At 40.0% G+C, this 23,552-nt stretch overlaps 1 protein-coding gene across 1 annotated transcript in view; it reads left to right on the top strand.

Moving 5' to 3' along the window:
- CCDC80 (coiled-coil domain containing 80) overlaps positions 1-11,274 on the top strand; it is a 35,677-nt gene extending 24,403 nt beyond the window's left edge. The window contains exons 6-8 of the mRNA XM_006074017.4: positions 7,421-7,524; positions 9,969-10,049; positions 10,769-11,274. Coding sequence (XP_006074079.4) covers positions 7,421-7,524; positions 9,969-10,049; positions 10,769-11,115 — 532 coding nt within the window. The 3' untranslated portion in view covers positions 11,116-11,274. The remainder of the gene's footprint in view (positions 1-7,420; positions 7,525-9,968; positions 10,050-10,768) is intronic.
- The last annotated feature ends 12,278 nt before the right edge of the window (positions 11,275-23,552 follow it).

The raw sequence follows: 23,552 nt of genomic DNA, 5'->3' as shown, positions 1-23,552 counted from the left end.
TACTTATACTTATTGGGGCCTTTCTAGTTCCAAATGGGATTTGGAACACTGCTTGATTTTCTGCTTCCTTCTAACTCTGCAGAGAACAGATGTTCCACTAAGACCTTAAAAGGAGAAATTCTCTTGACCCAGATGCCTGATCCCTTGGGGAGTGTGGTTTGTTGAAAACCCTTGTAGGGAAACTCCGGTACATGCACAAAAAAGTGTTTTTTAAAAAATCACTCTACTTTTTCCCTTCTTCATCCCTTCTCCCATGATGGACGAAAATTCTACAGATATTTGGGACTTTAAGGGGTGCAGGGATGCAGAAATTTCACCTACAGCAGCAAAAATTCTATGATTAGGAAATAGATAATCTGAATTCCTCTAGATTCGGGAAGCTTGGGTCTCTTAGGAAATAACATCATGATGTGTAAAGAGCATAGGACTCACCATTCATCCAAGTTTTCAGTTTATAATTTTCTAGATATGTTGTCTGGAGAAGGCAATGGCACCCCACTCCAGTGCTCTTGCCTGGAAAATCCCATGGACGGAGGAGCCTGGAAGGCTGCAGTCCATGGGGTCGCTGGGGGTCGGACACAACTGAGTGACTTCACTTTCACTTTTCACTTTCATGCATTGGAGAAGGAAATGGCAACCCACTCCAGTGTTCTTGCCTGGAGATTCCCAGGGATGGGGGAGCCTGGTGGGCTGCCGTCTATGGGATCTCACAGAGTCAGACACAATTGAAGTGACTTAGCAGCAGCAGCAGCAGCAGATATATTGTCCCTATGCTTCCAATTAACCTGCCTTAAAAATCTGTCACCCATGAGAATAACAAAAGCAAGTAGCCCTACCTCCACTCCAGTGTTGCCATAATCACCTTTTGTGCCAAGCACTTCATCTTCCCTCCTGTTGTTTCACAACAATCCCATGATCTAAATACTGTAACTATTCTCACACTAATGGGGACCACTGAGGCTAATGGAGATCAAGTACCTTTCATCACTGAGTTAGTGTCAATAATGCTGAAAGCTCGGCCTCTTTGCACCGGTGCCGAATCAAATCTTGGAGACAGAGTTTTGGGTGTCAAAACAGTCATTTTACATTTACCATATTTCTTTCAATTGCTTGAAATAAGCACAATCTTTCTGAGTATTTAAATGATCAGTAAATTTAATAAGTTAATGTTGTAAATACAGTGAAGTTTTCTCAAATGTTCCAGTAACTGTATATGCTTAGTAAGATTTCAACCTAAAACCATACAACTAAACCACTAAACCACGTACTCAATCACACTTACTAGTTTGGAGTTTCAAGGCTATCATTTCAAGCCAGATACTCTTAAGTTTCACAAGAACATAAATTCATAAAGAAAATCAGGATCCTTCTTATAAAAATATATTATTACTATAATTTTGATTCTTTCCAAACTTCCTCTTCTTAATTCTAAATCTTCCAGGACTGAAAGATGTATACCCATTGAACCAACCCATTAAACTCAGATAGCCTGATCTGTAAAGCCGACAGTTATCATCTAGCTCATTGATATTATTTTAAAATCAGGATTTAGGCCAGCCATGAGACCTGCAGTTCCAGACATTATGATGAATTATTCGTGCCATTTCCGGGCAGAGGTTCTTTTTGTAATCACAATGTCACGGGTTTCAAAACTTCAAAGGAAAAGCTGGCATTATCTCACTTTTGTTCACTCACAAAGCTTGTAATGCTCGTTCAAGTTGATCGCTGATTTGCATTTGCATTTTTTTTATTCTTAAGAAATTATACATATTTTGCATCTAAAGTCTTTTGAACTAGATGGGGTCCTACAACACATAAGCAAATGTATTTTCCTTCCAGTGTAAAAGGCTACAAGTTCTGATATTCACTGCTGTTTCAGGAGTATACATTTCTTATGGATATTCAGAATGGCCTATGATTATAATTTAGATGTCCTATGGCTATCTATGACTTATGGTCACAACTCATGGAATCATTGTGCTGATAATTATCATTGATCTTAAAAATTAAAGTGGAATAGTATATTACTTAAAGGCATGATTAAGACAGCCCTGAAGTTGATTCCTGGTTTCACTTATCAGCTGTGTGACCTTGGACTTACTGCTTAATCTCTTTGGGCTTTAGTTTTTTCATTTGCAAAATGGAGATAATAAGTTTATCTATTCTTAAGATCATTATGAAAGGTAAATTCAATACTAAAGGTAATATTAGCCTAGAACTTAGCACAAAGCAAGTAATTAATAAACATTGGTTATTAGTAGTATTCAGTTCAGTTCAGGTCAGTTCAGTTCAGTCACTCAGTCGTGTCCAACTCTTTGTGACCCCATGAACCGCAGCACGCCAGACCTCCCTGTCCATCACCAACTCGTGGAGTCTACCCAAACCCATGTCCATCGAGTCAGTGATGCCATCCAGCCATCTCATCCTCTGTCATCCCCTTCTCCTCCTGCACCCAATCCCTCCCAGCATCAGGGTCTTTTCCAATGAGTCAACTCTTCACATCAGGTGGCCAAAGTATTGGAGTTTCAGCTTCATCATCAGTCCTTCCAATGAACACCCAGGACTGATCTCCTTTAGGATGGACTGGTTGGATCTCTTTGCAGTCAAAGGGACTCTCAAGAGTCTTCTCCAACACCACAGTTCAAAAGCATCAATTCTTCGGTGCCCAGCTTTCTTCACAGTGCAACTCTCACAACCATACATGACCACTGGAAAAACCATAGCCTTGACTAGACGAACCTTTGTTGGCAAAGTAATGTCTCTGCTTTTCAATATGCTGTCTAGGTTGGTCATAACTTTCCTTCCAAGGAGTAAGCATCTTTTAATTTCATGGCTGTAATCACCATCTGCAGTGATTTTGGAGCCTCAAAAAATAAAGTCTGACACTGTTTCCACTGTTTCCCCATTTATTTGCCATGAAGTGATGGGACCAGATGCCATGATCTTAGTTTTCTGAATGTTGAGCTTTAAGCCAACTTTTTCACTCTCCTCTTTCACCTTCATCAAGAGGCTTTTTAGTTTCTCTTCACTTTCTGCCATAAGGGTGATATCATCTGCATATCTGAGGTTATTGGTATTTCTCCCGGCAATCTTGATTCCAGCTTGTGTTTCTTCCAGCCCAGCATTTCTCCTGATGTACTCTGCATGTAAGTTAAATAAGCAGGGTGACAATGTACAGCCTTGATGTACTCCTTTTCCTATTTGGAACCAGTCTGTTGTTCCATGTCCAGTTCTAACTGTTGCTTCCTGACCAGCATACAGATTTCTCAAGAGGCACGTCAGGTGGTCTGGTATTCCCATCTCTTTCAGAATTTATTGTGATCCACACAGTCAAAGGCTTTGGCATAGTCAATAAAGCAGAAATAGATGCTTTTCTGGAACTCTCTTGCTTTTTCCATGATCCAGCGGATGTTGGCAATTTGATCTCTGGTTCCTCTGCCTTTTCTAAAACCAGCTTGAACATCTGGAAGTTCCTGGTTCACGTATTGCTGAAGCCTGGGTTGGAGAATTTTGAGCATTACTTTGCTAGCGTGTGAGATGAGTGCAATTGTGCGGTAGTTTGAGCATTCTTTGGCATTGCCTTTCTTTGGGATTGGAATGAAAACTGACATTTTCCAGTCCTGTGGCCACTGCTGAGTTTTCCAAATTTGCTGGCATATTGAGTGCAGCACTTTCACAGCATCATCTTTCAGGATTTGAAATAGCTCAACTGGAATTCCATCACTTCCACTAGCTTTGTTCATAGTGATGCTTTCTAAGGCCCACTTGACTTCACATTCCAGGATATCTGGCTCTAGGTGAGTGATCACACCATCGTGATTATCTGAGTCGTGAAGATCTTTTTGGTACAGTTCTTCTGTGTATTCTTGCCATCTCTTCTTAATATCTTCTGCTTCTGTTAGGTCCAGACCAATTCTGTCCTTTATCGAGCCCATCTTTGGTTGATATGTTCCCTTGGTATCTCTAATTTTCTTGAAGAGATCTCTAGTCTTTCCCATTCTGTTGTTTTCCTCTATTTCTTTGCATTGATCGCTGAGGAAAGCTTTCCTATCTCTTCTTGCTATTCTTTGGAACTCTGCATTCAGATGCTTATATCTTTCCTTTTCTCCTTTGCTTTTCGCTTCTGTTCTTTTCTCAGCTATTTGTAAGGCCTCCCCAGACAGCCATTTTGTTTTTTTGCATTTCTTTTCCATGGGGATGGTCTTGATCGCTATCTCCTGTACAATGTCACGAATCTCCATCCATAGTTCATCAGGCACTCTATCAGATCTAGTCCCTTAAATCTAAAGAGGAGACTTAATAAACACATTTCAGAACTGAAACCCAAGCAAAGAGAACTGAATTTTTTTCTTTCTTTTCTATATAACAGCTCTATAAATAAACTAGTATCCAAATGGGAATTTTCCTTCAAATTTGCTGCGCTGGCGGGTCTACACAGCCTGGTTTCAGCTGACCAGACTCTGAAGCCAGTTTAGTCTTTAGTGACACTCATCTGGTTCAGGCTATAATTATCTTTCTCTAAGACAGAAGCCCCAAAGAGTAGGCACATGCACACTAATTTGGGAATGCCAGCTAAGAAAAGCAAATACATGCATAGCTTGTAGTTTTTATTTACCGACACTAAAGTGACAAAAAAACAATTTGTCAAAGTAAGGATCTGGGCCACATTCACATCTCTTCTTACTTCCACAGAAGTAGTTCTATTAACAGTTGTTCCTTTAGGGCTGGGAGCTGGGGCCTTGGATCTTAAAATGAAGGTCTGTGGGATAAAGAATCACCACTTAGGGGAAACGACCCTCTCTCCATTGTGTCTGCCACAAGCCTCAGATCCCAGCCTTCTCTAATCCGACAGCATTCAGTGGTGCACACAGGTAAACAAGCCAAAATAGACCTCACCCAAAATAGCTCCCTCCAGGATACCTGCAGCTCTGTATGGGGGCCAGAAAAGCTGGCCTGGTGTGGGTGCTGGCTGGGAAGGGGTGGGGGTGGGGGATGCTGGTCTGGCAGGCCTCCTAAGGAACCAGGGAAAGCACAGGAGACCATCTTCTGTGATCCAACAACAGTCCTGTTCCCTTTCCCAGGAAAGCTCGGACAGTCTCAGACTCTCCTCTCCCCTCCTTTGTGCCAGATACATTCATCTTCTATCCTCAGTGGAGATATAAGTTTTTCTTTCCCTTTGAGAAAAACAAGCGGAGGAAGCTAACGTAATGTCACAGCAAGCAACTCTTGGCGAGTCTTGCTAAGGCGTCCATTCAGAGGTTGTATTTCATCAGACTATCATTTTCTCTCATTCACCCAAACCACTATTCCCCCAAGAGGCCATTTTCTTTGGGATTGAAAACTCTCCTGTTCACTGAGAGGCTAGAAGGGGCACCGGGAGAGAAGCCATGAATATAATCAACTGGCTTCTGGCTCCTTGAGTGCACTGACACCCTGCAGTCAGCAACACTGAAGGCAGAAAGCAAAGGCCCTTTCTCCAGTGAAGGTGGACTATCAGACAACTGCACTCAGCCTCTCTCTGGATGCACACCCTCTCTCCTTCATATCCCCTGAGGGACCCTGACAGTGCCCACAAGCATTAGCTCCTCTGAGGGGGTAGACCAGGGAAAGCACTGGACCAGGAGTTAGAGAAATCTGAATTTTGGTACCACCTCTTAGATTTACTGGTTAGGCAAGTCACTTCACTTCTCTAAACCTTGTTTTTTATCTGCAAAATGGGGAAAGCAAGCCATGCCCTCGATGAACTCCAATGAGGAATGGATGGTTTTTGTTTTTAAATTATTATTTATTTACGTATTTATTTTTGGCTGTGCTGGGTCTTCGTTGCTGCACAGACTACTCTTTAGCTGTGGTGCATGGGCTTCTCATGGCAGTGGCTCCTGTTGTTGGGGAGCATGGGCTCTAGGGCATGTGGACTCAGGAGTTTTGGTTCCCAGGCTCTAGAGCACAGGCTCAACAGTTGTGGTGCATGGACTCAGTTTCTTGGAGGACGTGGGATCTTCCTGGATCAGGGATAGAACCCATGCCTCCTATATTGGCAGGCCAATTCTTTACCACTGAGCCACCAGAGAAGCCCTTCAGTGAGGAATGTGTGTTGTGCAGGTGAAAGCGAGCTGTGAAATGATATACAAACATGAGGATTAAATCGATTATCATATGGCATCATGATAGATAATGTCCAAGATCTGTTAATGGACAATGGACATTATCCATCTGTCAGACAAAGTTCTAAATCTAAAGCCTGCAGACTAAGATGCTGTCACTATCTATGCCAACACATGGATAACTTACATTGATGGATTTCTGAGTTTAATTCTTTTTTAAAACAAAATATTTACTCATTTGCCTGCCTGGGTCTTAGTTGCAGTACTCTGAATGTATAGTTACGGCATGTGGACTCTTAGCTGTGGCACGTGGGATCTAGTTCCCTGACCAGGGATCAAACCCAGGTCCCTGCATTGGGGGTGTGGAGTCTTAGCCATAGGACCACCAGGGAAGTCCCTAGAGTTTAATTCTTATAACACCTCTTTGAGGCAATGCTCTTTTTGATTCTAAAGCTAAGGAAAAACTATGACTTAGATGAATAGAGTGACATGCTCAAGGAACCCAAAAAATGTAGCAGTGAGAAAATATAGATCAAGTTTCTCGGCTACAAGACAAAAGCTCTTTCCACTGCCCAACTGTGTTGGAACTATAAGAACAGGAAGAAGTTCACTATATATTCTAAAATCCTATGACTGTAGGTTTAGCTCCATTCTACTTCTTAGGGGTACTCTATAAGTGATGGTTCTTACTGTGATGATAGGGTACATCTTAGAACTAGCATTTGCCTCTGGAAGAACCACTGGCTACTGAGGAAGGTACATAGAGCTTTATTTTTCCAGGAACCTTGCTTGACCCTTTAAGACACTTTTCTATTTTCCTTCTTACTGTCACTGCCATCTACTTAAAATTCAGTTCTTTTTTTTTTCTATACTATTTCCTGTCCATATTCACCACCACCACCACCACCACCCCTGCCAAACCGGAGGGAATTCAACCAGAACTTCAGTTTTCTTCAGTTATTTTCTAATTCCTTTATTTCTGTTGCTATAATCTGACAAACAATTTCAGCTATTTTTCATTGTATCTGAGAATTTCTTCTCTCCCTAAGTGACCTCATCAGGCATGGTGACCAGACTCATGCCTGACACATCACGCAAATGCTACAATAGGCAGACCATGAAGTTATAAAGGAAATAGTGCACGAAATGTGGTAATACAGTTTAATGTTAGGCTTTGAGGAGCTACAAAATATTTCTAAGGTTACTGTTTTTTTATTTGAGACACAGGAAAAAAGTGACAGTCAACGTTACTCTGCTTTTTCACACTGGCCTCTATTGTTTGAAGCCGTAATTGTGGTCTTCTACTTCTTTTCCAGGTTCCGTTGGAGGAGGCGGTTGCTGGTGATCTCGGCCCCTAATGATGAAGACTGGGCCTATTCACAGCAGCTCTCTGCCCTCAGTGGCCAGGCATGCAATTTTGGTGAGTGGGAAGCCTCGTCATCACTGCTTTCCCATACCACCCTCTTCCTGGTCTAAAATGGAACACAGAAGCTTAGGTCATCCAAATATTCCCCAGCCCAGACTGTAGATTCCCAGACACTTACTCAGTTATAGTGAGGATAAAGTTGCTTTCAGACTGGAATCTTAGTCAACTGGGGTCTGTTTTTCTTTTTTCTTTTTTCAATATTCTGCCCTCTCAGGTTTTTTATTGAAATGTTTGAAAATACCTGCTGCTTTACTTACAGTGATCTGTATTATGTGTCTTCTTATTTGCTTTTAAAAAATTTGTCTCAAGATCATAAAACTCAGATATCATCAATTACTTAGGTAATAATTAGGTACCAACACTGAGTAGTTTTCCATAGATTTAAGTATTTTTTGTAAGACAGGAATGGCTTTGAGAATTAATTAATGAATTGAACCTCACTGTACTATATTACCGGTCCCTTTGAAAGGATTTTGATCTCTAACTAAGTATTGGGAAGACAGCAAGATTTGTTAAACAGTGCCTTATGCTTTAAGACAAGTAGGTCAAAGAGAAATGCTGTTTATTATTACTATCATTATTTGCAGTGAATTGCTCAGTGTTTTGAAAACTAATGTATGCTTTCTTTACCAAACATTATTATTCTAGTGGTCAGAAAGGGCAAATACTATTCTGAATAAGTACATATAGAAAGGAAATGCACAATACATAGAACATTATTAATAAGTTCAGTGTTGAACCAGAGAGATAATGGTAATTTCAAAAGTTGGAATCACTACAAAAATTTTATTTAAGATACACCTCTGCAGAGGAAGAATTTTTGAGAGTCAGTACAGAGGTGGAAAGTAGCTAGTGGCCACATATTTAAAACTTCATAATTGGAACATAGATGAATCCACATTATTTTGATATTTCTATTAGGAAGAAGAATCATTTATTAGCTATAAAACTGTGTTTGATTTATAAAAGGGAGGGGTGGTTGTATAAGTTTTGTAAAACATTAACAGAGACTGGGTCCTTGCTATGACCAGGTACCTATAAATAATAAATACATTTCAGTTTTAAGATGTAAAATAATAACAAAAAAAGGCAGAAAACAAGCTTATAACAGTAAGGATAATTAGAAAATTTGTAAATGTTTATTTATACTCTTATTATCAAGATTAATGCTTTAAAAATTTATATCAACATATGTAAGGAAGATTTGATTGCACCAGTATTTTTAGGCATACTTTAAATTATTAATAGCCACTAACAGTGGTGGGTAAGACAGAAGTTCTTAGAGCAGTTAATGACCCTCCATGATATGAATATATAAATAAGATCATGGCTTGCTAATTTTCTAAAGACATCTTTGCAGCAGCTATTAGGTGATGTTTCATTTTGAATCACTACACAAAGAGTCTAAGTCAAACTCTTGTAGTAGATAGGAAATGTGAACAAGTCATGTTTTAAAGGGATAATTAAATTCATGATCTTCCCTTTTGAAAACGTGACTTAACATGCAGAACAGAAATGCTTCACTTCTCTGAGAGAAGAGTAAAGCCCATAAAATTTTTTTGGAATAGCATTTTGCCTGAATTTCAGCTCTTCTTTCAAAGAGCCCTCCGTGGTGGCTTTTAGTTTTCTCTCCTGGACAATCAAAACTGTCAACGATCATATTTATTATTAATAGTTCCAAGTTACTACTGTGACTAGGCTCAGATTTTGTCTAAAACCATGAACTCTAAATAGGATGACTCTACAGCCCCCTTGCCTTCCTATGTTCTTTCTCCTGAATCTTTTCATAAGGGCTTCATCTTCAAAAGAATTCCAGCAAGCTATCACGGCGTGACCTTCTTTCCTTTCCTGAAACTTGAGCTGAGGGTGGGCGGGAAGCAAGCTGTGCCTCCCTCAGTGCCACCCCTTTGAGTCTTCTAAAAAAGGGATAAAAACCCGCCCACTGAGCAGACAAACTTTCGTTTGAGGAAGCCAGAACAATTTCTTCAACAATCACATTGGCTCGCTCTGTAGTCTTTTCTTTGAGAGAAAATTAAATTATCCATGTAAGCTGTTATAACATCAGCCATGACTTTTTTCCAGAACACTGACCAACTTAGATCATCTCAGATATTTTAAAGTTCCAATGGCTTCATTTTTGTTTTGTCATTTAATAGAGTGAGAATCACAGTTTAAGAGCAAATCCTTTTCCAATCTGCAAAAACAAAACTAAACCACATTTGACCCTGTTATTAATCCTAAAATCTGCAATTAGTCTCTTTTCAAGATTTTATAAATGTTTAAATGCATTTTTTTGGAAAAAAAATTTTAATGACTTATTTTACCTAATCAGGTTATGCTTTATACTCTTTTAAAACTTGAGATTTTAATTGTCAGATATCCGGTCTTTGGAAGCAAAAGACTTACTACAGATTCTATGGCTTTCTTTTTTCTCTCAGGTCTGCGCCACATAACGGTTCTGAAGCTTTTAGGTGTTGGAGAGGAAGTAGGGGGCGTTTTAGAACTGTTCCCGATTAATGGTAAAGTTTTGTTACTTTAAAAGAGTATCAACTACTGATAAGTTCAGTTAAGTTATATTAATTCATATGTAAGCAGTGGATGTACCCTCAGTTGAAGAAAGGTCACTAAATGCTCCCTCCTGGTGTGTGCCCCATGCATGTGTGTGTGTGTATGGGTGTGAGAATGTATGTATACACAGAATGTGTGTATAAGACTGGGAAGGGGAGCATAAGCACTCATGTTGTTTTTATCAAAAAACCATTCACAAGTGACAGCAAAGATATTCATTTCTTAATAGAGATATGGAATTCTTTTGTGTCTGCATGGGGCTTTATTGGCTTACAAAGCATTTTCACCCATGTTATCTCATTTAATTCTTGTGGTAGTTTTATAAGGCATGAGAAATGAAATATTTCCTGCCATGTCAGTGAACAAGGGATGTCAGAGTTGATCTTGATGTGGCAGTTGATCTTGCAAGGATTAAATAAAGGAACTGGTTTTATATTTTATAACACTTCTGTAAAGAGACATTTGCCTGAAAATGTGATCTATGTTGTAGAATAGCAGGAACATTTCATTGCTAGTAGAAAGACCAGCAAGGTTCTTAAATTGGATTTTTAAGCTGTAGAGAATAGATCCTTGGGTCCTTTCTCTGTTCTCACAGTGATTTCTTCTCACTTGATGCTTTCCTGAGTGTTGCCTCTTTAATCCACTAACAACTTTTCTAATCCTATTCTAGGGAGCTCTGTTGTGGAGCGAGAAGACGTACCAGCCCATTTGGTGAAAGACATACGCAACTATTTCCAAGTGAGCCCAGAGTACTTCTCCATGCTTCTAGTTGGAAAAGATGGAAATGTGAAATCCTGGTATCCTTCCCCAATGTGGTCCATGGTGATTGTGTACGATTTAATTGATTCGATGCAACTCCGGAGACAGGAAATGGCCATTCAGCAGTCACTGGGGATGCGCTGTCCAGAAGATGAGTATGCGGGCTATGGTTACCATAGTTACCATCAAGGATACCAGGATGGTTACCAGGATGACTACCGTCATCATGAGAGTTACCACCATGGATATCCTTACTGAACAGAAATATGTAACCTTAGCCCCAGCCAGTTTCCCCTGCAACTGTTAAAGTCACATGTGGCCAGCTACATAAAGGAGAGTTCTTCCACACTGCCTGCACTCCCTGCCTTTTTCTTTCAGTGTTCTTCCAAGATTAAATAAATAGCAACATTTTGCCTACTCGTGAGTTGTCAAGAGACCTTAAATCATAAAGATGTTCAAAAGAATTGCTTCTCTAACTGGAGAATAAGTATTTATACCTCTGTTTTACTTTTTAAAAAGTATTAATTGGTAAGTGAAAACTAGTATTGTTAAAGATCATAGCACAGATGTTTTCAAATAAACATCTGAGCAGATGGAACAGACAGAGCAGATAGCGTCTTAACCCTTTTTGAAATGTCAGTCTAAAAATGATTAAGATGGCTCTGCTTTATACTGTGAGTTTCTTTCCTGAAGCTTGATACCAGAGGAGTCCAGTGATACTGACTTCCAAAGCCAGGGCAAGTACCAAACTCCACTTTGTTACCATAGCTACTTCCTGCCCTGTTTCTCTTATCTTTAGTGTCAGGGGAAAGGAAACCCTCAATCACCTCCAGAACTGGCTGTGCAGCTAAAGGTGACACTTTCAGAGTTCCATCAGGTACCATGGAATTCCCAGCATGGGAAACCTTGACTCTTCACACTTGACTTCCTGGGCACACTTGCTAATGGGCCATTACACACTGGCACCTTGTAAAATAAAATTACAAAGGAGATTATTTCCAGGCATTCTTTTTTTCTTCAAAGGAAAGTGTTCCTAAATTACAGTGGATACAATTATAACTGGAGTGCAAAATATAATCCTTGTCTTTGAAATAGAGCATTTTCACATATGTGATATAAACTAAATATTCTCCCTTCTTCCCTCCCTCTTTCCCCTCCTTCCTTCTATACTATTTTACTTTTTACCAGCAAACAATGACCAAGTAATATCTTCGAGCTTGCCCGAAGGCAGGCAGTCAGAGTCCCTGGATTTTAGCATCCTGACAGTGCCAGCCTCTGTCAGTAATGGGGATGCTTATTTTTTTTGTCACTGTTATTAAAATTGATTTTCCAAATAATCTTGATTATTGGTTATTGATTTAGTGAGTCCAGATATTAATAACTGCATTCAAGTCACATGTGAATACCACTAGCATTTAACTTATTTGTGCCTATTTGCACAAATCTGTCTTTTACTTCATCTGAACTTTCTTATAATTACAGTAAAAGTGGAATCTCTACCTCAAATGAACTTGAGGGATTATTTCTTTTGCCCCTTATTCTCCATAAAGACCATTCATTCTTGCCTGTTTTACAGGTAACTTAAGTTCAGAAAGTACAAGTGACTTCAGAGCATACTTTTCTTATTGTATAAATTATGCTTCCAGTTCATCCCTCCTCCCATGGTGGGCATCTTCCCTCCTCTTTGCTAGAACAGTCTGTACCAGCTGCTTGAGGAGGGCAAGTGCAGGAACCAGGCTGATGTGCATTGTTCTTAAATTGTTGGCAAGGTGAACCACAGTTTAAAATTGCCAATAAAAATGTATTTCTTTATTATTGCCTCTGAAATTACATAGGGGCAATATCTAAGTAAGGGGCCCAAATTGTCTCAATTTCAGGAAATACAATAATGAAGGAGTTTCATCTCCCAAGGAAACTAGATAGGAATAATAAACATTTTCTTTTTTTTATTCCTTCTGTTCCTTTTTTTTTAATTTTATTTTTTAAATTTACAATATTGTATTGGTTTTGCCATATATCAACATGAATCCGCCACAGGTATACACGTGTTCTCCATCCTGAACCCTCCTCCCTCCTCCCTCCCCATACCATCCCTCTGGGTCGTCCCAGTGCACCAGCCCCAAGCATCCAGTATCGTGCATCGAACCTGGACTGGCGACTTGTTTCATACATGATATTATACATGTTTCAATGCCATTCTCCCAAATCATCCCACCCTCCCCCTCTCCCACAGAGTCCAAAAGACTGTTCTATACATCAGTGGCTCTTTTGCTGTCTCGTACACAGGGTTATTGTTACCATCTTTCTAAATTCCATATATATGCGTTAGTATACTGTATTGGTGTTTTTCTTTCTGGCTTACTTCACTCTGTATAATAGGCTCCAGTTTCATCCACCTCATTAGAACTGATTCAAATGTATTCTTTTTAATGGCTGAGTAATACTCCATTGTGTATATGTACCACAGCTTTCTTATCCATTCATCTGCTGATGGACATCTAGGTTGCTTATAGAATACTTTTATTAAGGTTCTAGCTCCTATACCTGAAGAAAGAGAACACTTTTTCATAACATGAGGTTACTTTTTCAAGCATTCTTCTGGTTTCACTGGCACTGAGATGGTCTTTAGCAGTCCATTGGAATGGTTCTTCGCTCTGATGAGTGGGTGAAGAAGTCGTGGGTAATCATTTAGGGGACTGTAGAATAAAGAAGCCACAGCTCAGCAAAGGGACACATTCGAGGAAGATGCTATTAGTAAATGTTCTTAAATCCTAGAGTCTGGGAAAATACAGAGTAAATCTTAGCAAATGGGAGAGCTGAAGAATAAGGTAACCTGAATCTCTGTTTTCTAGGGCTATAGATCTGGTAGTTGGAAGTCTGGGTATTTTTTTTTTTTAATAAAAACATTTCCTTCCCCAAACAGCAACAACAACAATGAAAAAGGTAAAATACAAATAAATTCTAATTTTGGAGAAAGATTATGGAATTACGGTATTTTGAAAGAAAAGCACCCAACTGAGTTAGGGAAATTTGAAAGACTTAAAAGAACACTGCCTCATCCAAGTTGCCGTAATTCCCTTCCATGAAATTCCAAGAACTGTTTTTCATCAGAGAAGTCCCAGGGCTCTAAAAGTGAAATGAAAGGGTTAGTCGCTTAGTCGTGTCTGACTCTTTGCGATCCCATGGACTGCAGACTGCCAGGCTCCTCTGTGCATGGAATTCTTCAGGCAAGAATACTGGAGTGGGTAGCTATGCCCTTCTGCAGGGGATCTTCCCAACCCAGGGAGTAAACCCAGGTCTCCCACATTGCAGGCAGATTCTTTACTGTCTTAGCCACAAGGGAAGCCCAGGGCTCTAAGGTGAATGTTAACTCAGCAGAGAGATTCTTCCCCTGCCACAGAGAGTGGTGGCCCAGACACAGCAGAGTCAGTGGAGCCCGCTGGTCTCATCCTCTACATTATAGTTGATAATGAAGCACACACCTTCTCAACTCCTGAAACCTTGAGCATAAAAATAGCTCAGGGCCAGGGTGAATGATGGCCTTGGCCGACCCTGATGGATAATCTCAGTACTTAGCAGTATGTGGAGATTCCAGAAAAAGAGAAGCCTCTTGAAAAGAACCTCTGTCCATATCTGTGCCATCACTAATTCCCCTTTGCCTACTGAGGAATCCTTTCTGCTCTGTGGCTGCTCTGTGGTTGGGGGTGTGCAGATAGAGGGTGTGGTCAGTGCATACTCTTAACTTCCAACTCAGGTGAAATGCTAACTCCTCTCTTCAGTCCTCTCAGAGTTGGTGCAAAGCTCCGAGTACAAGATTTTCTTTGGTTTTGTACCTGTTACTAGCTACTAAGAATTCAAGAGTCAAAGTTAAAGGTGGTGTTTCTTCTAGTCTCAGTCTGACGATAGTGATGCTATCAGCTAGCAATGCCCGGGGCACTCACCTGGGCCTGCATATTTGAGGTTGCCCCCACAGACATTTTCCAGTAGGAGCCAATGTTGTGGACTGGCCTTTGTGGTTTGTATCATGATCACAAAACGCACCTCAGCAACAACTATGTTGATGAAAAGCTAATCAACAGTTGATCTAAGAAAGAAATAGAAGTTTCTCTTTGAGCCAACCTGAGGATTATAAGCTGGGAGATGGTCTTTCAGAAAGCTCTGAGGTCTGTTCCACCCACCAGAGATCAAAGTAGGCTAACATGAGTTCTTGAGACAGATAATTATGTGTCATTTGACAGTTTACAGATCAACACGTACAGAGCGAGTAGCAGGTCATGGGTCATAGTAGCCCCTGATGGGGTTAAGAAGGAAGGTTATCTTCTAGGGAGGCCTGATTAATCCAGACGCACACACAGTACACCCTACAGAGGGTGGGGTGGGGGAGGAGGCCCAAATAGGCAAAGAAAGATTTTATGTTTAAATTTTTCTCATCTTGCCATAAAATATGAACTTTATTTCATCAAACATCAGGAAACTTTGTAAGGAAAAAAAAAGGTTTATTACTCAGAGGTCCTGGAGGATATATACACAGCAAGGCTGGAGGGAGAGCAAAGACCTGGGGTTCTGCCTGTATTGGGGTTGAGGTGAGGTTTGTGGGTTACTCTTTATTGGTGAATTTAAAACATAAGAGTGGGGGTCAGTTATGTAGGTGACCCAGGGGTCTCCAATAGGGGAGCTTCATGGGGTTGCTGGATCTTTAGGTAGCTGTGTAGCTGGCAACATGCTTATTCGAGATGGATTCTTTGAAAATGGATGCCTTGACAATCAAAAATTTAATGTTAAGCAGTTACATTACAATCAAAAAAGCTGTCAGGCACTTACACTAAAAGTGACGAGAGGCAAAGGGCCAGTTGTAACAAAATTCGATAGGTGCTTCAAAAAGGCCACTGGACTTGGGACAGCTACTGGTCTTTGCCCTGATCTGTTACTTTCCCTAGGACTTAGCTTCCCATCTCCAAGTAAGATAGGCTTTTAGGTAATAGAATGCAAAGTTCAGAGATTTCCTATCATCCAATCAATGTTAAATTCTCAGAGAACCCAGACTTCATAATTTTGTTATGGGAATGGGGAAGGTATTAAGCAACTTCACTGCATTCACCCAGCACAGCCCACCGCTACGGCCAAGATCCAAAGGCGTCATCACTTCTAACACACTGGCATCCTTATCATTGCCTTCAGGCCTGAGCTTCCAAGGAATTCAGGCTGGCAAGGTCTGTGAGCTTCCTGAACTTTTAAGGAGTCCCTTCAACAGGCACATGCTTGTTCTTCAACACAAATTTCCTAATTTGGGGACCACCTGAAGCTTGGAAAACTAGGCAGCCCTTGGGTAGACTCTAGAGTTTTTAACTATGCTTCCTTCTAGAAAGCAAAAGAATGGTCCTCCATCCTCAATCCATGGGTTAATACATATGCCAAGAAGGCTGCTTGTAAAGGGGTGGCATGATTTTAAACATCCAAAACTGACCTTGGGCAAAATTTTCTCTGGCTTTTCTCCTCCACCATAAGCATTCCTTTCCTCTCTCGTGGCCTTTTTCTCCTTCCCCCTTCTCTCATGAACCATTCTGGCTTTCATGAACAGATGGCTACAACTGATTAGGTGTAACTGACAGGCTAGAAGTCCCACCCTTTCCAAGGACATCTACAACACAGGGCAAGTTCCTTGAAGATAGGCAGTAGGGAGAAGGCAATGGCACCCCACTCCAGTACTCTTGCCTGGAAAATCCCATGGATGGAGGAGCCTGGTAGGCTGCAGTCCATGGGGTCGCTAAGAGTCGGACACGACTGAGTGACTTCACTTTCACTTTTCACTTTCATGCGTTGGAGAAGGAAATGGCAACCTACTCCAGCGTTCTTGCCTGGAGAATCCCAGGGACGGGGGAGACTGGTGGGCTGCGGTCTATGGGGTCGCACAAAGTCAGACACGACTGAAGCGATGCAGCAGCAGCAGCAGCAGCAGGCAGTAGGGAACAGCTTGCCAAGCCATTTCTGAAAGACTGCTAGTCTCTGCAAGCAAGCCTCACTTTTCTTCCTAAAAATGTTGGAGAGAGAGTAAATTCATCCTGCAGATTTCACCGTTATTCTGTTTGCTTTCTTTAGTCCTCTTTTCTAGCTTTGACTTGCTTCTTCTTGTGAGCACTCTTCAGAGAGCTATATTAGAACAAGGTAGGCAGTGTGCTCAGTCACTCAGTTGTGTCAAACTCTTTGTGACCCATGGACTGTGGCCCTCAAAGCTCTCTGTCCATGGAATTTTTCAGGCAAGAATACTGGAGTAGGTTGCCATTTCCTACTCCAGGGGATCTTTCAGATTCAGGAATCAAACTTGTGTCTCTTTGATCTCCTGTACTAGCAGGTGGATTCTTTACCACTAGCACCACCTGGGTAGGCAGAGGCAGGAATATATCCATATTTGACAAGATTTGGTCAAAAATAGCTGAAAGCCTTGATGTATAAAAAGAACCATCTAGTCTTTCCAGTTCTTAATCCAAGATACTATTTTCAGGTTACGCTCAAGTTACATGATGAATCTAACATTTATTATATTTATGGTACTTTCTATGTATTCTGCTAGAAACCAGGAATACAGAACTGAAGGACATCTCTCAGTACAGATTAGTAGAGAATATCTATGTACTGTCAAGACAGTATATAGAAATATAGAATCAATGATGGGGGGGAGAGGTGTGAGGAAAGGACCAGGGAGAGAAAAGTGATGGCAGTTCTTTGGTTAGTTCTTCAACCTTTTGGCGGCTAGATTTATTCCACTGCTCTTCCTGTCAGGTTCCACATGATTTGAACAAGTACCTCATATTGACTTCATTGTCGCCATGGGCAATGGCTTTTGGATACTCACAGTGCAGGCACTTATACTCCTGGGAACTTCTTACCTCTCCCAGATTTAAGAAGTTGTCTGGATGTCCATGGAAAGATGGTGGTGCTAATATTAATTCATTCATAAACACTCCCTGAAATAAACCAAAATGAACAATAATTATGAATTTATATTAGAAGAAAACTTCTTCAAGATTGGAACTAGGGAATAGCTTTGATCTCAAAACATGAAATTGGAGTGATGTGTGCCTACTTACCAGAGAAGGCAATGGCAACCCACTCCAGTACTCTTGCCTGGAAAATCCCATGGATGGAGGAGCCTGGTGGGCTGCAGTCCATGGGGTTGCGAAGAGTCGGACACGACTGAGTGACTTCACTTTCACTTTTCACTTTCATGCATTGGAGAAGGAAATGGCAACCCACTCCAGTGTTCTTGCCTGGAGAATCCCAGGGACGGAGGAGTCTGGTGGGCTGCTGTCTATGGGGTCGCACGGAGTCAGACACGACTGGAGACTTAGCAGCAGCAGCAGCAGCAGTGCCTACTTACCATCCCCACCTGAGGGAAACTGAACACTAGGAAACGCAAGAAATAACTTGTGGTCTATGGCCCAGGCAAGAATCTGCTGTGGCTGAGAGGCCAAAGATAAGTGACATGCTATGTCCTGCCTTTCCCTTCCCCTAACTTCCTAATTGGAAAAAGGAGGTTTGGAGATAAGGGTATAGATATGGAAGATGGAGTTAGTTTACAGTTAGACTAGAAAAGCTCTCTTTATCTCTGGGGACATTATGGTGTCTGGTTTTTTTTTACTCTTGGCCAAGTTAAGGGCAGTGAGATTTACGATGTTAAGTTTGAATCTACCCTGGGGATCCCCAGGGTTAATTTCTTTAATGATGGGTTTCCAACTGGCCTAATAGATTATGCAAACCTGATTGCATGGCTAGAGAGGCATAAAAATCCTGGGAAATTCTACTTTGAGCTCTCCCAAAGTCAGGATCCCTCCCATAAATGATGGTAGTTCCAGCTGGAGACACTGCAGTCTTGGTACAATAAGGACGCTGGGAGTTTAGGCATGGGTTCTCTCTTGAATCTCAATGTCTGCACTCTCCTTTCTGCACTCTTTTTGCTGCACCTATATCTTTGCCTTACACAAAAGTCTTATGTAAGTGTGCTCTCTGGAGTCTGGTGAGTCCTTTCAAATACATGAACATGGGAAATCTTTAGCAGGGCAAGGACACTCAAATGTTAAGTTTGGAAACAAATAGTATGACCATCCATGTATCCTCAGTCATGTCCAACTCTTTGCAACTCATAGACTGTAGCCCACTAGGTTCTCTATCCATGGGATTTTCCAGGCAAGAATACTGGAGTGGGTTGCCATTTCCTTCTCCAAGGGATCTTCTTTAAGACTTCTCCAGAATCTTAAAGACTTTGCATTTATCATATATATCTTCCCAATCCAGGGATCGAACCCATGTCTCCTGAATTGACAGGCAGATTTTTTTTTTTACCACTAAGCCAGCTGGGAAGACTATATACATACAGAAATACATACATATATAATATAGCAGGGAAACAACTTCTCAGCAACACTAAATGATAAAAAAAGAGATTTCTAATGAAAAAAAGGTGCCAAGAATGATTTTTCAGATAAGCCATCATTTATACTAGTTATAGAAAGTAATAAAAATGCAAAACCTCTTTGAGTAGTAATATTACTAGAAAAATATTCCAGTTAGTAAGTAGTTATTAGACACTAAAAAATAAAGAAATAAAAAACCTCAGGAAGTGTATCAAAGACAGTCTCAGAAGAGAAAAATCTATTTTAAGACAGCTCCCAGCTTTTGGGATGAATTGGCATTTAAAAGCCATGAATGAGCAAGTTATGTCATGAACAAATAAAGTTTAATTAGCTATGATAATTGGAACTATAAACTAGAAGGCAAACTATTAATTCTTGAAAGGAAAGGTACATAATAAAACATTTTAAAAAGAACTTCCGAATTTCATCATTCCGGGACAGCTCAAATCTAAGGGGGACCACCATTTTGTGTCATGCTAAGAAAAACTGTTAGTTAAATATATTATTTTCCAGTCATTTAAAATTGTTCTTTTTTATCTTGTTTAAAGAGTCTTAAAGGCTTTGTATTTCTCATGTAGCATTTTCTGATTGCATAAAAAAGGAAACTACAAGTTAAATAAATTAAACTATTTCTAAAACATCTTCCAGCCTGAATCTCTTGAATCACTTCTTGACGCTCAGAGTTGTCGATGTCTGAGGTTTTCCAGGCAGATAGTTCCCTGTACCATTGAGAGATGTGATGATGCTAACGTATTTTAAGAGAGTTTCTTTGCTGTCTCCAAGATCTTCTTCCAAGATATTGACACTCATTCTGTAAAATTTGATGTTGACATGTTCTTGATCTTACCAGGAGGTATCACAAAAGGTGTTCAGACAACAACCAGGACACTTATTCTCTCCTCAAATGGTCTTTAAGTGGTTTGGTGACTGAAATATCAAGAAGTTGTATGCCCATGCCAAATGCCAGCTTGTGCAAGCAAAGACAACTTCATCCTTACTGCCAGGAGGCAGCAGCTATATTAACATGCCATTGCTTAACACACCCCAACTTCAAAGATTGTAATATGAAAACATATGAGTCCTAGAATAGATGAAATACACTATAGTGGACCTGGATAAAATTCTCAGAGCTTATTAAGAAAAATTGGGAGTTGGAAGGAAATGCAATAACCTAAGTTCCACATTTTTCAATGAAAGGAGTCAATGAACATATTTTGAGGTTGAAACATTTTTATAAATGTAAAGTTCGAAGTTTGCTTTTTTAAATGTAAAATACTAGCAATGAAACAGACTAGAAGTGTAAGTTGAATAAATCTAAAATATGACAAGAAACTTTCAAATTGGTGTAAAATATAAAACCAGTATCAACTTTCTCAAAAAGGTTTTTACACAAAGGATGAGTCAAACAACAATAAAAAATTCAATAAAATATGCAAATAACAATGGAAAGATTATAGATCTCACCTTCCAAGTGTATAAAAACTAGAAATTAACAAAAGTATGAATAAAATCCTCAATGACACTGCTCTTGACTCAAAACGGAATTAGAAAAATAATGACAATTTTATATTTTAAAGTGTTTGGGCTAGAGTCTACTTACTCCAGGGAATTTTTATACTAGTTATAAACATGTTCATTAACAAGCAAGAAAGAAAATAAATGCATTTGAAGTAGATAAGATGGAAAAACAACAAAGCAGGGCATAATAAACTTTAATAAAGTAAAAATTACTTAGAAACTGCTCATTGACCTATTTTTTAAAAAGAGACACTATTCAAACACAAAGTCAAAAATGAGAAAGAATAGAGTAAAAAAGGAAATGAAAAGAATTATGAGAATGATTCATAAATCCCTATGCAAATAAATTTGAAAACCTAGATGGTTAAAATATAAATGATCGAGTGAATCAAGAAGAGGATGAGATGAAACAAAGAACATTGTGGGGAAAAAAGTACTTGTCAAAAAAGTGCCATGCCTAGGCGATTTTATTGGTGCGTTCTTTCAAAGCTTCAGGGAACACATAAAGCTGACTTTTTAAAAATCTTTCCAGGGCATTGCGGGCAATGGGAGTTGGCAGCTCGACCCACACCACATCCGTATGGGATTGCTGGGGACATGGATTGATAAATCACAGCAGGATTAAATGCATTACCAGCATTATCAGCAGGTTTCAGTTATCTTGGCAGAGACAGGATGGAGCGTGAAGCTAGTAAAACAGCAAGTGAGGACAGAAATTCCACAGATCTGTTAGGAGCTTATCATTAAGTCCATCTGAGCAAAATAGCACCTTCTCACTAAACTATTTTACTTGAAAATTTACTGGTTAATTTATAGCTTTATTCTTTAAGTGTTCTGTTTTCATATAAAAGCTATAGGCAAGAAGCTACTTTATGTTCGTAGGCATTTATAGTAAAGTAGAAAACGGCTAACTCGAGATCTGTGATTTTTTTTTTTTTTTCCTTTAAAGGAGGGATATTTATTATCAGGGGCTTCCCTGGTGACTCAGTGGTAAAGAATCCACCTGCCAATGCAGGAGACCAAGGTTCGATCTCTGGGACAGATAGAGCTACTGGAGAAGGAAATGGCAACCCACTCTAGTATTCTTGCCTGGAAAACTCCATGGAGAGGAGGAGCCTGGTGGGCTACAGTTCATGGGTCACAAAGAGTCAGACACGGATTAGTGACTAAACAACAGCAACAAATATATTACTCAATTTCAGAAAGTTTGCTCTAGGCTTTAGAGAAGGAAAACAACTCTTTTTCCTTTGGGTTTGATTTTTTCCGCCTCCGCTCCATACTAGAATGGTAAGAGTTTGCAAGAAAAATCAGGACTTAAGTAAAAGGAGAGGTTGCCAAGGAGGACCTGATATGTTTTGGGTCAAGGCTGGGCCTGTACAAGAGCAGGATTCCCTGCAGCCACACATGGTCTAACTCAGCTCCAAGCTGTTGCTTCCCCATGAGGATTCAGGCACAAAAAGCCTTAGTTATAAACAAGAAACTCTTTCCTTAGTCTCCTCTGCATATGGACCTTGAAAACCTCTGGCAGCAGGACATAGCTGGCCAAGGATTTGGGATTCTGGGTCTAAGCCATCTTTCCCTCTACAACCAATGGCCACACTCTGCTTCCCCTAGGGATTAGGTGCACTCCTGGATAGAAGTTTGATCCTAGGACCAGTGACAAAGCTGGAATCAGCTCACTGCAGAACATACTTGTGGTCCAACCAAAGACTATTCAAAAACTATGGAGAGAGCAGATTCAGCACATTAGTTGTAGGTCATAACTGCTTAGAAGAGTATCTAAAAATAGGAAGGGACCTTGGAAATTACTTAGTCCAACTTCTATACGATACCGATGACAGAATCGCTTCTGAATCATCCAGTTGATAGAATCTCTCCTTAACACTTCAGTGATGGAGAGTTTACTACTCCTCTCTATCACTCTTTAGGGCCTTCTCCATTGTTGGAAAGTACCATTTGTTAGAAGAGTCTTCTTTTTTTTTTTTTGAAAGAGGATGTTAGAATATTTATTGAGATGACAGTGAATCTTCAGATCACTTTGGATAATATTGACATCTTAACAATGTTAATTTAAATCTTGTCTATGAACACAGGATAACTTTTAATTTTTTTAGGTCTTTAATTTCTTTCAGCAACGTTTTATAGTTTTTTTGTATGTATTTCACCTCCTTGGGTAGATTTATTTCTAGGTATTTAGTTATTTTTTAGGGGTGGTTGTAAATGGAACTGCTTTTTAAATTGACTTTTTGGTTTGTTCTTTGCTGGTGTATAGCAATACAACTGATTTTTGTTTGTTGATCTTGTAGCCAGCAACTTTGCTGAATTTGTTAGTAGCTTTCCTTTGGATTCTTTGGGATGGTCTATAGGCTTCTTATAAGGAAAGAATAAGCATTATGCCATTAACTTGTTCTTTCGAACAGAAAAGAAGTCTACCTTTTCCACATGACCTTCGTTCTTCTCAGATTATGCACTTGATACAGGAACATCCAAGACAATAGGATGTGGTATCTATAAACTTCGTACCTTACGAAGGTATGAAGAGAATTATTCTCTTATTATTAAAACAGTAGCACCCACAAAGTACAGGTGTCCCTTGGCGTCTGCAGGGGATTTGTTCCAGGGCCCACTGAGGATACCAAAAGCTGAGGATGCTCAAGTCCCACAGACTGCCCTTCATTTCTTCAGTTATGTATCTGAGGATTCAACCAGTGATCATATAGTACCGTATTTATTGGAAAAAAAAAATCTGCATGTAAGTGGACCCATGAA

This window comes from Bubalus bubalis, chromosome 1, assembly GCF_019923935.1.
Source record: "Bubalus bubalis isolate 160015118507 breed Murrah chromosome 1, NDDB_SH_1, whole genome shotgun sequence".
In the NCBI taxonomy this organism is placed as follows: domain Eukaryota; kingdom Metazoa; phylum Chordata; class Mammalia; order Artiodactyla; family Bovidae; genus Bubalus; species Bubalus bubalis.
The sequence above is the reverse complement of the archived record's forward strand: the minus strand, read 5'-3'. Positions and strand labels throughout refer to the sequence as shown.